The 16,722-nt window shown below is 40.2% G+C and overlaps 1 protein-coding gene across 2 annotated transcripts in view; it reads right to left on the bottom strand.

The window, feature by feature from the left end:
* LOC120537529 (serine/threonine-protein kinase PAK 3) overlaps positions 1 to 16,722 on the bottom strand; it is a 180,099-nt gene that overhangs the window by 20,456 nt on the left and 142,921 nt on the right. For both annotated transcript variants that reach the window (XM_039766538.1, XM_039766537.1), the window contains 3 exons: positions 15,013 to 15,061; positions 11,301 to 11,413; positions 8,349 to 8,466 (listed from right to left, as the gene is read on the bottom strand). In XM_039766538.1, coding sequence (XP_039622472.1) covers positions 8,349 to 8,466; positions 11,301 to 11,413; positions 15,013 to 15,061 — 280 coding nt within the window. The remainder of the gene's footprint in view (positions 1 to 8,348; positions 8,467 to 11,300; positions 11,414 to 15,012; positions 15,062 to 16,722) is intronic.

Raw genomic sequence — 16,722 nt, 5'->3', positions numbered from 1 at the left:
GACTGTGGAGCACTACTGTAAATAGTAGTATGTATAATAAACGTGTGTGGGGTGTCTGCCTGTCTGTGTCCGGGTCATGTTCCACTATATATATATATATATATATATATATATATATATATATATAGTGGCAGTAGGGGGCGCTAGTGCTCCCTTGAACCCTCAGGTATGACTCCAAACACCAGGTAAAAGTCCAAGACGTTTTATTATTTTCTTCAGTGCACCAAGCACCCTCCACACTACTCATATACAATAAACTCACTATAATAAACACAACACTCTCTCCTCCTCGCCCAGACACTTTGCTCCTCCACCTCCCAGCACAGCTCAGTGTCTGGACTGAGGCACTGTCCTTTTATAGTCCCTGACCCGGAGGTATTCCTGTCCCGACAGTCCATAGTTCCTTACTCCTTCCGGGTCAGGGCAATCAGTCCTTTTCTTTAACCCGGGAGCACGTTGTTCGTTCCTGTCACGTGACCATGACGTACTCCCGGGTCATAGGGCATAAAAGAGCCCATAAGCCCCCCCACAGCAACTCCTGATGGCCCCCAAGGTATCCAGCAGGGTTGTGTAAAAATACTACAAGGTCCATAATGCCCTGCTGGACCTCGGGGCATGATCCTGCTGTTGGGAGAGCTCCTCCTGGCGGCCTGGGGGTGCGGACCGGCATGGAAAGCCGGCAATCCTCCACAATATATATATATATATAGTGACGCATGAGCCCCTGTCTTCCACCCCAAAAACACAAGGCTGAGTCTCAGTACTTTGGCAAAGCCAGCTTTTATTCAACTTGAAACAGGAATAGCAGGGTTATTTATTACAGTGGGAGCTACCTTTCTCCTATACACAGACAGAGCAAAAAGGCATAGTCGGGGTCAGGTCAGTGGCCAAGTAATACTATTTCCTGGATCACCCATTTGCAACAGGCAATCTCGATCAGCTTGTAGTTGTTTCCAATGCTGCTGTGCTGCGAACCTGCGGTTGCCTCTGCAACTGACAAGCAGTCTTCTACAGAAGCGGCAGTTGTGCTTCGGTGTGTTGACCCATTGGGGGGGGCTAAAAGTGTTCAGAAACCCCTATATATATACGAGACAAGACTTTTTTGAAGAGATTTTTTCAAGTCCTGTGAGACGAGACTTTGGCCATGACATTTTTTCAACTTAGAATCTATGGTTCCATAACAATTAAAGTTACGACAAATTCAATTTTAAAAAAACCACAATTTGGCCAGGTGTATATTTATGATCACAGAAAAGCGATGCAACATAGAATCGAAAGAGTTAAATGATCCTTTACTCTTTCCTTTGTTTTTCCTCGATGGCGAAACAGGATGGTTGTATAATATGAAACACACAAAATTAGATAAATGAATAATACCCACACGATATTTAAGGTCAAAGTTAGAGATATGATCCAATGTATTTAACCCACTTCTGCCATCTCAACATCTATTGTAACATTACATTATTAATGCGTATATAAAAGTCAGATTTATACGTCTATTCTTTATTAAATTGAATCAAGCAAAACTTAGAAAGGAACATATGCAAGGTCTCGTTGATCACATTCACAATTCAAATATGGACCAGGGATTTTCATGAATTAAAAACAGATAAAGACACCTGAGGAATGAGGCATCACAGGGATAGGACATGCATGATCATTCTTAAATGTTTGTTGAGGTTAGTTTTCCAGCATTAAATATGGTACCAGCTGGTCCACAAACTTTTCTCCTCTTTATAAATATATACAGTATATGTTTTATCACAAAATCCTGTTAAATTTATACGTTTGCACAACAAAACAAAATGTGTGGATATATATCATAGCCACTGTAGATTCTGTTATTTAGTGGCAGGCATCACTTTTTCTATTTTTTTCACAAGAAATATAAACATCTTCTGCTGTACTGTATTAAACATGATGATATTTGCCACATTTTAGTAATGGATGTGGAGAAGATATGCTATACAGTAAGCATTCATTAATGCCGTGCTCATAATAGAACTTTTATTACTTGGGAACAAAAATAACTAACAATTTCAGCCTATAAATAATATAATAAGTACAACACTTTTAAAAGGATACACTTTGCTGACGTGCAAAAAAGTATTAAATATGATAGTTAATGTCTCTGTAAAGCAGTTTGTAAATCCCAAGTCCACATTACATTCCCGTATTTCACTGTAAACCCTGGCAGGTTAAGTGAAGAGCTGAAGATAGCAATAAGCAGGGGACAGAATCGTTATCGTTCTAATTGACAATACGTTATCTGAGCTGCTAGGCTACACTCAGCTATAAAAAAAGAAACAACAAAAAATAAAATAGAAAACCTGCAATTTCACAATAAACACAAAGTGTGGATGATAACTGTCCACCAAAGTGATTGTCTAAAAAGATGTCCCCTGCTGTTATGGAAATTAAAGCAATCAAGCCAGCCTTGTTTTAGCACTTAAACTGTGTCAGAAAAAAAATTTAACACGACATAGCAATTTGTAACAGAGAGCAGATGTAAGCACAGCAAGATGGCATGACTGAAGCAAATCGTGTGGCTCAAACTGTCAAGTCATGTCAGATTTTCATAACTGACATGATTTCTGCATTAATATTTCTTTTTAGTGAATACAACTGTCACGTGCGTGTGCATGGAGGACAGCATATGGGCTTTAGTAAATGTAATTGCCCACCGAGCGAAGGGTTGGTACTGCTTTCTGATCCTTTCTCTCTTCCTCCCTCTGCAGACCAGATGAATGATGACCCTACCATCACTGAGGTCTGTCTTCCTGAGCCCAGCCATTCCTACCATCTTCCTTCATAAACTCGCAAACCAGTTACTTACTTCTGTTCTATTTGGATTTGTGTCTGTAAAGACATCACTGCAACTAACTGCAAGTTAATTCTTCACAACTGTCAAATTATATGGGGCTACCAAGGTGGTATCCCAAATCTTTATCTGTGTTTTTGTGTCATTTAAAACAGCATTGGCAAACTTTTTTTCTTGATTAAAAAACCAAATTAACCCACTTCTATTAGCAGATGAGAACTGTACAGAATTTATATCAGAACAATTCAGTTTCTTTCTAGACAAATATATCCTCAGAGGTCTCTGCAGGAATACTCTGGGAAACTCTAAAGGCCTTCTTAAGAGGACAGATTATTTAATATCTTTCCCACAGAAATAAATTAGAAACCAATAAGGTATCAGAGCTAACCAGCGAAATTACTAGAATAGATCAAGAACATGCCAGGTGTCTAAGTGAAGCTCTTCATAGGAAAAGACAGGCTCTACATTCAGAGCTCAACCTCTTAACAACCAAAGAAACTCATTTTTAAATCAAGACATCATTACTATGAACATGGAGAGAAAGCTAATAAGCTCTTAGCTCAACAAATCCACAAGCAAGAAGTTCTCAATACAATGCCAGCAATCACCGACACGAACGGAGATAAAATCATTGACCATAAAAATATAATGCACACATTTAGAGACAACTATAAATCCTTATATTCTACTGAGTTCAAAGAAGACAAAACACAATCTAATGCATTTCTGGATACATTATAGATACCAAAAATAGATACTTTTATTGCAGAGGAACTGGATAAACCTCTGGTGCTATCAGAATTACTAGATGCTATAAAGTCACTTCATAGCGGGAAAGCAGCAGGCCCTGATGGCTACCTTGTCGAATTTTGTAAGAAATTATCCACTCAGCTAGCTCCCCTCTTAAAAGCAACATTTACAGAAGCTAGAGACAATCAAATTCTACCTCAAACTCTTCGTCAAGCATTAATCACCGTCTTTCCTAAACAAAACAAGGACTTTTTACAATGTGCATCATACAAGCCAATTTCACTTCTGAATAATGATGTTAAGATACTCTCCAAAGTCCTACCTAGAAGGATGGAGAAAGTGCTGCCTTCGGTAATATCACAAGATCAAACTGGATTTATTAAAGGCTGACACTTAGCTTCCAATCTCCGACACCTGTTTAATGTAATATATTCACCTACAAAGTCAAACACCCTGGAGTTATTATTATCGTTGGATGCAGAAAAAGCATTTGATATGATTGAATGAAACTACCTTTTCACTACATTAGAGAAATTTGGGTTTGGCCCGAATATTTATGCATGGATCAAACTACTGTATACCAATCCAGAAGCCTCAGTTTGTATTAACATTTGCTCAGACTACTTTAAACTACATGTAGACCATGGTAAAAGACAAGGATGCCCCTTGTCACCACTGCTATTTGCAATCGCCATTGAACCACTGGCAGTTCATTGTCGAAATGCTTATCAGATAAAGGGGATTATCAGAGAAGGTCTGGAACCGAAAATTTCTATATATATACGGATGATATGGTTTTGCATATATCAGACCCACAAAATACTGTGCCTTGCAGCACTTATAGAATTTCAAAAGATCTCTGGCCTCAGAATTAATTTGAATAAAGGTGTGCTCTTTCCAGTGAATTCTCAAGCATACAATATTAGATTGGACAGCTTCTCTTTTATTATTGCCGATCAGTTTAAATACCTACGGGTAAATATCACAAGTAAACATAAAGCTCTTTATCAACAAAATTTCGCCGTCTGCATGGAAAAAATTAAGCAAGACTTGCATAGATGGTCAACCCTCCATCTCACTCTAGCTGGAAGAATTAATGTTGTTAAGATGAATATCCTTCCTAAGCTTATTTTTTATTTCAAAACATTCCAATATACATCAATAAATCATTCTTTAAGCAATTAGATTCAACCATAACCTCATTTATTTGGAACAAACATCCACGTATTCAAAGAGCGACCATAACAAAGACCTAAGGCAGAAGGTGGCATGGCTCTACCTAACTTTCAGTTTTATTACTGGGCAGCAAACATACAAGCTATAAAAACCTGGACACAAATAGATGAACATACACAGGCTTGGTCCGCAATAGAAATAAAATCCTGCAGTACTTCTTTATATTCCCTGCTTTGTGCCCCAATAAATGCAAGTTATCGGCAATATACTAATAACCCAATTGTGCTTCACTCACTCAGAATATGGAATTAATGTAGAAAGTATTTTAAGATGGAGAATCTTTTATCTGTGGCATGAGAACCACCTTTTTCAACCCTCGCAAACATATGCAGTTTTTTATATCTGGAAAACATTTGGGATTGAATTGTTTAGAGATCTTTATATAGAAAACATTTTTGCATCCTATGAACAATTACATTCCAAATTTAAATTTCCAGCAATAAATTTCTTTCGCTATCTTCAAAGACATATCTATCTTCAGAAACTTTGTCAAACAGAACCTGCCCGATTTTCCCCATCTCCCACCTTCCTCTATGCTGGAACAAATATTGCTCAGTCTTGAGGACTCAGACAGCATTTCTGCAATATATAAAAATATTTTACAGTTCCTCCCTTTCAAAGATCCAAGAGGACAATGGGAAAAGGATCTCTCACTCAACATATCAGAAAAGGAGTGGAAGGTAGCAATGCAGTGAATTCATTCAAGCTCCATATGCGCAATGCATATAGTTATTCAACTCAAAATTATATATTGAGCACATCAGTCTCACTTAAAATTATCCAAAATGTTTCCAGGGCAAGATCCAACCTGTGAACATTGCAATCAAGCTCCGGCCTCACTGTGTCACGTGTTTTGGGCCTGCACCAAGTTAACATCATTCTGGAAAAAAAATTTTAAGTGCCTTTCAGACAGCCTTGGTGTCACAATCCCTCCTAACCCATTAACAGCTGTGTTTGGTGTTTTTCCAGATGGGCTTAAAGTGCAGAAGGACAAACAAACTGTGATTGCCTTTACTACACTGTTGGCAGGCAGATTTATTTTGCTAAACTGGAAGAATCCTAACTCTCCTCTTTTAAGTCAGTGGGTAACTGATATTTTATCCATCCATCCATTCATTATCCAACCCGCTATATCCTAACTACAGGGTGCAAGGCAGGAACCAATCCCGGGCAGGGCGCCAACCCACCTCAGGGCACACACCCACACTAGGGACAATTTAGGATCGCCAATCCACCTAACCTGCATGTCTTTGGACTGTGGGAGGAGCACATGGAGGAAACCCACGCAGACACGGGGATAACATGCAAACTCCATGCAGGGAGGAACCGGGAAGCAAACCCAGGTCTCTTTACTGCGAGGCAGCAGCACTACCACTGCACCACATGCCGCCCTCAAAACAATTTATGAAATACATTTAATAAATGTAAATATTACTTAGAGCTTCTATTTTGAAGGTTATTTTTATTTTATTTTCTGACTCCAATTTGCTTTGACAATGGGTGCCCACATTTTGTGGCATTTGTGTCAACTGTTTCTGTGGAGATTCTCCCTTGATGCACTAGGGCTGCACTAGTTGTGATGTCATCGGTGCACTGGTATAAAGATTCCCCCAAAACAGTCACCTCTATCAAAGATTGGACCAAACCTAATGACTCTCTTTACTTGATATTTTGATTATTGGTTATTAAAACAAAGCTCTGCCTTTTGTCTCTGATTTTTGGTTTATGATCTGACATTCTCTGTTTTGACTTTTGGTCTTGACCCTCGCTTTCCCTTGACATCACTCCCATTTTCTGAATTGACTGCAGTTAGTACACCCCCCTTCTTTTATGATTTTCTAGACCTTTACTTTTTAATTCCTAGTTCTTGAATGCGTTGCTTTTCTTCCTGACCTTTTATATAGACCTCTAAACCTGGAGGCACAACCAAGTTCTACAACAACTGGCAATTACCCTGAAAGCAAGGTGATCTTCCACCAATGCCCTCTCTCCCCCGATCACCAGATTTGTAAACACCATCCCCTTTGTAACACCAGGACAACCTCCAGTGAAACTGTCTACAAGAAAGGACCCGATTCTGCTGGGGACTGCCTGGGATTGGAAGATGTAGGTTGATGTAAACGAGAAGCTCAATTTTCTGTCAGAAATAATTAGGCTACATCCAGTCTTAGGCCAGACCTGATCTTGGGGTCAACCTTGCAGAAGTTCTTGTTTTAATGTTGTTAACTGTACCATAGGACACAGCAGTTGATGATGCATTTGAATGCAAAATTCTTAGGTATGCAAACATAGCAGCTGAGGCAGAACAACACGGATGGCGTACCCAAAAGGTCCCAGTAGAGGTAGGCTGTAGAGGGTTTGTAGCCACGTCAACAACAAGGCTTCTGAAGGAGATGGGAGTACGAGGAAAGGCCTTCAAACAAGCCATCAAGTCACTAGCTGCCACATGAAGCAGTAACTGGATTTGGCTGTGGAGAAAGAATCCAAACTGAGCTGAAAATGACAAGGAAGGGTCTAAAAATGGAGGGGACCGCACCTGGGACACCAGGTGTTGCTATTGAGCCCTATGGAGGTGTCATATCAACGAAACACCTGATGACCCCAATGAAACAATTATCCTATTCTCATTCAAGTCATCAAGAAAGTACCCAATATTGGGATTGTAATATCAAGTCCTATGCGCTTGATCTTGTTCTCATTTTGGTATTGTTGATAGATCTGGTGTCTTTTTGGTTTTGACCTCGGCTAGTTTTTTGACTTCTCATATCTCCTGGTTTTCTGATAAAAATCATACTGTCTCTTTACCAATCAGTAGATTTTGTTGTGATATATCACAATGCCATCCCTCACTTTACGCAGAGTTCACAGGATTCAAAGAGTTGGAGTTATCAGAAACCAGAAATCTTGAACACAAGGAAACTGGAAATGCCAGAAAGTGGACACTTGAGGATGGAAACCAACCTTTGTATGACAAATGAAAGGCAAGTTTGGATTTAAACAGTAATTGTATTAATAATGCAATGTACTAGTGGCAGAAGTCATCGTCAGAAGAATGGGCCATTGATATATACAGTATATACGATATGAAAAGCTGTATTGGCCACACTTTTTGGGACTCTGAAGGAGGCCATTTATCAAGACATACAGAATACACTTAGAGGGGAATAACAGCATCCAAATAGTAACACTGTCAGGGTCTCCCCAGGTTGGTGATAATCCTTCATAAACTCCAAGATGTGGTATAAGATTGATAATAAACACAAAGTCTGAGGAGGAATTATAATTCTTCTTAAGTAAAGAAAGAGAATCCAAAAGAGGAGTGAGAGATGAGGGACATGTCTTTTGTTTAACAATCCTTTCTTCCATGTAATTATGGAATTGGACATCTGTTTAGGAAAGCCAGTAGCACAGGCTTCTCTTTTTTTTTCCTTTTTTTAAATCTCAACTTTTATTAACCTGGGTGTGAGGTAAAAGCTCTTCATTTTTAAAGATGGTACCATGCCCATTCCAAAATCTTTAAGAAGAAATGTATTTTTACCTCTCTGCAGACTGCTGCAATCTGTCCTTCGTCCATGCATGTCTCCGTTACCACATCAGTGAGTGAGCCCCCTGCTAGGTACTCCATAACTACCCAAAGCTCGTCTCCAACCAGGTAGCTGCCAAATAGATCAAAGGACACAAACAGTAGTGACTTATCTATCAATATGTTCAAAATGAAAAGCGGTAATCTGTTCTGGCATGTGTAGACTCGACATTGGGTTCATTTTTAATTGTAGGGGGATACACTTACTCGGTGATTTGACAAGGACAGCTTCATTGTGAATGTAATGCTTTCACCAGGTTTGTGGAAATGTTCTGCACAGAAATTTCTTCAGGTTCAAATCCAGTTTTACAACACTAAATTCCCCTATTGAGAGTGCAAGAGTAGGCGTTTGGGTTTTTTACACTCAGTAATCTACCCTCCATTATGAATCATGGTCAATCTAGTTTATAGTCACTGGGAACCAAAACAGGAATCAGACTTGGATGGACCACTGACCTATCATGAAAACACAGACACTCCCTCATTCAGGACTAACTAATTTAAACTTCATATGGCATGTTGGGGAAAATCGGACAGATAAAAGGAGAGAAACAGAAAAATACCATGCTCCTTCATCCCACAGATTTATATTATATATTGGGCCTATTAAAAGTATTCATCCTCATGGAAGTTTTGACATTTTCTTGTCATAGAACACTGAATCACCAAGGATTTAATTTGGCTTTTTTGACGCTGATCAACAGAGAACGATGCTCTAATGGCAAAGTGAGAAGAGACTTCTGAAATATGGTCAGCATTAGTTGATAGCTGAAGTATTCTCCAACTTCAAGCCGGTATTTAGTAGACACACCTCTTGCTGCTACGTCAGCCTTGAAATCTGTGTGCTCAGGTCTCTATCAACTTTGCACTTCTGGACACTGCCATTTTCCCCAAATCTTCCTTGCAAAACTGCTCAGGCTCTGTCAGGCTGATTGAGAAGCCTGAGTGGACAGCCTTTACTAAGTCCGGCCATAAATTCCAAATTGGGATGAGAAGCTATTCCTGTGTAGCTTGGCTTTATGTCTGAGGTTATTGTCTTAAGGGAAAACAAATCTTTCTTGTAGACTGTATCATATTTTCTCCTTCTTTGGTTTCTGCTGCATTCGTTTTATCTTCAAAAGCCTTCCAGGGCCTTCTGCAAATCAGTATTGCCACAGGGTCAGGTTACCATCACCAATGTCTCAAGGTGGGGTTGGTGCGTTTTAGATATTCTACAGTTCTTTGCATATCCAAATATGACATTTAGTTGAAGACCAAAAAGCTCACATTTGGTCTCATCAGACCATAGATCCTTCCTTATGCTGACTTCATGGACCTGCATGTGCCTTCTGTCAGTCTCTGCCCATTTTTTTAACAGTGGTATTCTCTTTGCCGCACTCCCATGATGCTATGACTGGTGAACCACACAGGCAACAGTTGTTGTATGCACAGTCTCTCTAGTCTGAGCCGCTGCAGCTTGTAACTCCTTTAGAGTTCTCCTCACTCTCTGGGTGGTCTCCCTCACTTGTCTTTCTCTTGCTTGATTACTGTTTTTGTGGATGACCTACTGTAGCAGATTTATAGACATGCCATTATCTTTTCATTTTTAATGACGGATTTAACTGAACTCCAAGGGATATTCAGTGACTTGGATATTTTCATGTCTCCATCCTGACTTTTCACAGTTGCTTTAAGTGTTCCTTTCTCTTCATTGTGTATATTAAGCCACCATACTGACTCACCACAAGCTGGACCTTCCAGATAAGTAGACCTCCACTGAGCCAATTATGGCACTTCTACGGCCAACTTTCTATACCAGAGATTATTTATACCTATGCAATCAATTGTTTTGTGCTTTATATTTGTAATTAATTAAGACCAGGCATGTCCAACACTGGTGGGGTGCAGTGGCTGCAGGTTTTCATTCTAATCCTTTTCCTAATCAATGAGAAGTTTTCACTGTTAATTAACTCCTTTTCCCTTCATTTTAATAGCCCTGTTTTTAAGGATCCAGTCCACTGAATTGATTTGTTTCTTCATTAAATGGAATCCAAACTGAAATGAGATGTGAAACGAGCTAACAGATGACCAGCTAAATTAGAATGTCAAACTCCAGCCAATTTCACTCCAACCAGTTTCTTAATGAGAAGCCAATACTTGCTGTTAATTAAAGCCGTTATTGAATACCATAACTTGTTGCGGCTGATTTTCTAAGACCACTGTCAAGATGTTTTGGTGACCTGCAGACCAACATATCTGAGGCCTTCACCTTTCGGTTAGGTGGTCATTTGGCAGCTTGTTTTGTCTTTCATTATTGTGTGGCTGCTCATTAAGGAAAAAGAAACACCTAAGGGGCCTGAGTCATGTCAATTAAAACTAAGGCAAAAGAAGTTAACCAGCAGCAAAAACAGCTCACTAATTAAGAAGATGGTTAGAATGAAAACCTGCAGCCACTGTGGCCCTTCAGGACCGGAGTTGGGACACCCCAGATTTAGATAACTTAGCAGAGATCTGAAAATTGAAAAGAGCTTTTTTTCTGTTGATCAACATCAAAAGAGATTAATTAAATCCATTGGTATTCAATGTTGTATAACAGTAAAATATGAAAACATTCAAGGGCATGACAGGCACATATACAGTATATATATGGTGTGATGTAATGGTTAAGGCTTTGGACTTCAAACCCTGTTCTGGGTCTGTGTGACCCTGAGCATGTAACCTGACCTGCCTGTGCTCCAAAAAAAAAATATAACCAATTTTATCATAAATTTTGTAAGTTGCCTTGGATAAAGGCGTCAGCCAAATAAGTAAAGATGTACTTGTGTGAATGGAAAGCCTTTGAAAGAACGGGGAAGACTGAAGAGGCTAATAATGCAATGAAAAGTGTGACTCTGCAGTTAAAACCATACTCCAATAACAACATCTTACCTGTCTAAATAGTTGACGATGTTTGGGTTTTTATTTTCCCTCATCACAAGAATTTCATTAATTATCAGCTCTTTCTTCGGCTGTTGTTGGAGGTTCATCTGTTTTATAGCCACCTGAAATCAAATTGACATTAAAACGTTTCACTCACTCCTTTTCCAGATTCACTTTTTTATTCTTATTATGGTTAAAGATGTGGTTAAACACCATTTTAGTGTTAGGACACTGCTCAAAAACGATCTACCTCATTCAGTTCTTTCTCACTTTGTGCTATCAGAGTCATCCTAAAACACTGAACACATTTCTAAATTAGAGAATAGGCTGCAATAGTTTCAAGTAAATGGTGAGATCCAGTAGAAGCTAACAAAATATCAATTTTAATATTTCATTTTCTGTAAAATGTTGCCATTTTTAGAATTCACATAAAAATCCTTCACATATTTCAAACCCACAAGTTAATTTTGTCAAATGTGTCTTGTTCAAGTCAAGTTCAAGGGTTTTGCTCATCAGTTTTCCCAGGTCCCACCTCAAATGGCCCCCTATCATCGACATCCAAAGACTTTTCTGCTTGTTTACACCCTCCCTCTCACTATGCCCATGCACATTTACAGATTTTATTATTTTGTCATATACCTCCTGTGGTCTATGGCCGGCTTGCCATCCCGACCAATATCCCCAGGCCCCCAGATGGAGCCCTCCCTGCAGTATGGAGGTGCCCCGAAGACCAGCAGGGAATCATGGACAATGAAGTTTTTATCCACAACCCTGCTGGATACCAGAGGGGCCACAAGAGGGAGCTGCAGGGAGGGGCCAAGAGTCATATGTGCCCTATAACCAGGAAGTGCGTCATAGGCAGAGCGACGGCAGAAGTGATGTACTTCCGGGGTAAAGAAAAGGACTTGTACCTGACCCGGAAGTGATAAAGAATCACATGGACTGGGGATTGGGAACACTTCCGGGTCAGGGAATATAAAAGGACTGTGGGAGCTCCCAGACGGCAAGCTGAGTTGGGTGGTAGGAGGGCAACGCGTTTGGGAGTGGTGGAGGATTGATTACTGAGTATTGTATTGGTTTTGATTAATGAGTATTGTGGAGGAGAGGGTGCTTTGTGCACGGTACTGTATGAATAAAATCTACTTTTGGACTTTCGTCTGGTGTCTGGCGTATTGGACAGGGGTTCAAGGGAGCGATACTGCCCCCTATCTGTCACACTCCACATAAATGTTTAACTGGAGTGTACTCCCCCCATACCAAGGGTCATCCAATTTTCAGGTTTTCTTGTGACTTATCTTGCAAAACACAATAATAGATTTCAAGTTATGTCCTTTTTTGTGAAAACATTCAAGCAAATCTTGGACTTTAGTATCAAAGTCTCTTATGAGCGCTTCACTTATGTTAACATTGGCAAATTTTTTGTGAAGCTGTTTTGACATTTTCCATTAATAATAATAATTAAATACGTGTATATAGCACTTTTCTAACCTACTCAAAGCACTTTACATAGACAGGCACCACCAATGTGCAGCGTCCACCTTGATGATGCAATGTCATTCTTGCTGCAGTACTCTCACCACACATTAGTTACTAGATGGTAAAGGGGTGAGAGATACGGTCAGTTCAAGACAAGAGATAATTAGGGGCCAGAATGACCAGGCCATGGTGGGAATTTAGCCAGGACATCATGAAACATCCAGCTCTTTGTGATCATTTATGACCACAGAGAGTCAGGATCTTGGTTTTACATCTCATCCATTTTTATAGCACAGCGTCCCTGTCACTGCACTGGGGCATTGGTATCCACATACAGACCTAAAGGTGAGCGTCCCCTGATGGCCTCACCAACATTTGTTCCAGTAGCAACTCAAGCTTTGGTAGATGGTCTACTATCCAAGTACTGGTCAGGTCCACACATGCTTAGCTGTTCTGAAGTGCAGGTTGTATGGCTGCTATTCTGCTCCTGAAAGATGAGTCCTTAGAAACAAAGGGAGTCTCGACATGGGAGATTTCTGCATTGAATCAGTCAGGATGTCATCTCCATGACAGCTTCCGCTTCAGTCCCCAAGACTGACTTACTGTGTGACCCAGAAGAAGTCACTTATAGTATCCAACATGTTTTCTACAACACTGTATACATTTGTAACAACTCTCTGTATGTGCACAGTGCCTTGAGGTTGTGCTCACTATCAAATGGCACACGTGTTCTCTCTGCCTTTCTCTTTCTTTCACTTTATAATTTGACTACATTCCCTTCTTGAGAGATGAGCTTTCAACCTTCAGACATTCACATTCCAGACTTAGCTATCAACTGGCCTGAGGCAGACATGTCCAGATGACTTCTGTACTAACCCCTACTCTCTCTTCTGTTTCCTTTTCCGGTGTCCTTTTGGTGGTGGTGATGCTCCAACAATGATGGATGGATTAAAAGCCAGAAGTCTCTATGACCATCTACATCAAGTGACTCCATGAGAACCCTAACTACAAAGAGGACTATTTCATTTATGTTAGGTAGAATGCCCAGATGCAGATTTAATTTTTTTCTCCAGCCGTCTGGGTTTTTTTTTTTTCTGTCCACCCTGGCCATCGGACCTTTCTCCTTTTCTATGTTAACTAATACTGTCGATTTAAATTTCTTATTTTGTCTTTTATTTTTCTTTTCTTCATTATGTAAAGCACTTTGAGCTACTTTTTGTATGAAAATGTGCTATATAAATAAATGTTGTTCTCTCTGGAATTCATTGCAAGATACAAAGAGGACTTGCAAAGTCATAAATGGGAGAGATGGGCTGGCATCAGAGCTGGCAGGCCAGTATAATGGAAGGACAATAGGAGAGTGATCCACCAGTACAGAGGATCTCTTTGGACACCTGCAGGGCTACACAGCAGTTGTAGTTCTGACAGGCATCCCTTTTGGGGCTCTTGGGTACTGCTGGAGGGAGATGTTAGGAGGAGGTTCCCATGTCACGTGGATGTGTCGCCTAACCTGGAAGTGCAATACTGATGGTCCAGAAATACTCCTGAGTCCAGAGTAAAAGCAAGCCTCTCCACTTGAGCTGGGTGAGTTGGATGTGGAGGAGGAAAACATGAGATGGTAGGAAAAGGAGGAAGGACAGAAGCAGAGGGAATTATCGCTGATTTTGTATATTGTCAGCAATTTTTTGGCCTGTGTGTAAGGTACTGTGCTAAAAAACGAGCCTTTGGGACTAGAACGTGTGCCTTATTCTGTTGTGTTTGAGGTATGCGGTTTAAAACGCCCTCCAACGTGCCACAACATCCAAACTAATACAGCTGCCCCCCTTATATAAATTGTAGTCCCTATATTACTATTTAATGTTTCCCAGATTTCATTTTGTGATCTTGAATTAGTGGCCTGCCAGTTCCTCCTGACATCCCTCTTTATGTGGTGCCCCTCGAGGTTTGCCTTTAATTCCACCTTTTGCATTTACAGGCCATATTCACCCCCTGATGATCCCTGTCAACCAATAAGGTAGCTTGTGGAGGGATTCTCTATTCACCAGTATGGCCTTCTCCATCTTTAAAGTACTTCTCGATATTTGTCAATCCCTGAACCTCAATCAACCCCCAGTAGCACAAAAATATAGAATATATATGATTACAGCTGACTGCATAAAAACAAAACAAGCTTTACATAATAACTTCTCAACATAATAGTAACGCAACAGTAAAGTCCACTAGAAATTAACAAAACGCCACTTACCTCTTGTCCGGTGGCGATATCTATTGCAGTGTAAACAGTTCCTGATGCTCTAAAAAAAATATCAAAGGAACACTTTTTATTATTTCAAAAGATACAACCATTCATCCACCCATTTTCTGAATCTGCTTATTTTATCATCCATGGACACATGGAGGCAGAACTGATCCTGGTAGGGCTGGATAAGCAAAAAAAAAAAAAACAACCCTGGAGACGATGCCAGGCCATCTGCCTAAAGTAAACTTTTATTTTAATGTCTACTGCAAATCATTGTATATAGCTAGTACTGTGTTTCATTTCTTAGCAGCATCATAAAGTGCTATATATGCTGTCACGCACATGCGTTTGGGAGGCATCTTAAGGGCTCTGGTGATTGTAATAACCCGCCGAAGCAGGGGTTGGCGCTGTGTTCTAATACCTTCTCCCTTCCTCCCTCTGCAGAATGGAAGACTGACAGCCATTCTATTTCTGATGGCACTTCTGTGGTTTGCTCTCCTGGAAACCTCCCCTTCCTGCCTGGAATTCATATGATTGAAGATTTGGCTATTTGAAATCAGTTCTATATTGGACTCCTGTCTGAAAAGACAGCTTTTCACCTTTGTAAAAAGGATCATGTTGTTTTTATTTATTTACATTATATGGGGTCATTGATGCACCACCAAACCGTTTTCTATCTTTGCTTCTTTTCTTACAACGCTCACTGATCAAATCCTTACGACCACTATACTAATACTGGTTATAGGGTCTCCTTTTGCTCTCAAAACAGCCTCACTTCTTCATGGCATGGATTCCACAAGACATTGGAAACATTAATTTGAGATTCTGGTCCATGTTAACATGATTGCATCATGCAATTTCTGCAGATTTGTCAGCTGCACATTCATACTGCAAATCGTCTTTCCTACCTCATCCCAGAGGGGTTCTTTTGGATTTGGATTTGGTGACTGGGGAGACCTCTGAAGAACACTGAACTCACTCTCATGTTTGTGACGGCTTTTGCTTTGTGACATGCTGCATTATCTTTCAGGAAGTAGCCATTAGGAGATGGATAAATGGTGCCCATGAAGGGAAGCAAAATGGTCAACAACAATTCTAAAATAGGCTGTGGCATTCAAGTGATGACTGACTGGTATTAATGCGCCTAAAGCGTGCCAAGAAAACACTTCTCACACCAGTACACCACCATCACCACCAGCCTGGACTGTTAAAACATGAGGACTCAAAATTCTGACCTTACCATCTGTGTGCCTCAGCAGAAATCAAGCCTTTGGCTGTCCAGTTTTGGTGAGTCTGTGACCACTACACTGCACTGTTCTTGGCTGAAAGGAGTGAGACCCAACATCCATCTTAATGTTCTGACATGCTTTTCTGAGTGTTATCTGAGTTACCGTAGCCTTTCTGTCAGCTTGAGCTAGTCTGGCCATTCTCCTCTGACCTCTGGACTGTCACTCACTAAACTCTGGAAACTGTTATGTGTGGAAATACCAGGAGATTAGCAGAAACACTCAAACCAGCCTGACTGGCTCTGACAATCATGCCATGATCAACTTCACTGAGATCACATTTTTTCCCTATTCCGGTGTTTGATATGAATTTTAGCTGAAGCTCCTGACCTTCGTCTGTATGATTTTATGTAGTGCACTGCTGCTGTGTAATTGACTGATTAGATAAGAGCACGAAAAAGCAGGGAGCCTAATAATTTGTTCAGTGAGT

The sequence above is a fragment of the Polypterus senegalus genome, chromosome 10, assembly GCF_016835505.1.
Source record: "Polypterus senegalus isolate Bchr_013 chromosome 10, ASM1683550v1, whole genome shotgun sequence".
Classification (NCBI taxonomy): domain Eukaryota; kingdom Metazoa; phylum Chordata; class Cladistia; order Polypteriformes; family Polypteridae; genus Polypterus; species Polypterus senegalus.
The sequence above is the reverse complement of the archived record's forward strand: the minus strand, read 5'-3'. Positions and strand labels throughout refer to the sequence as shown.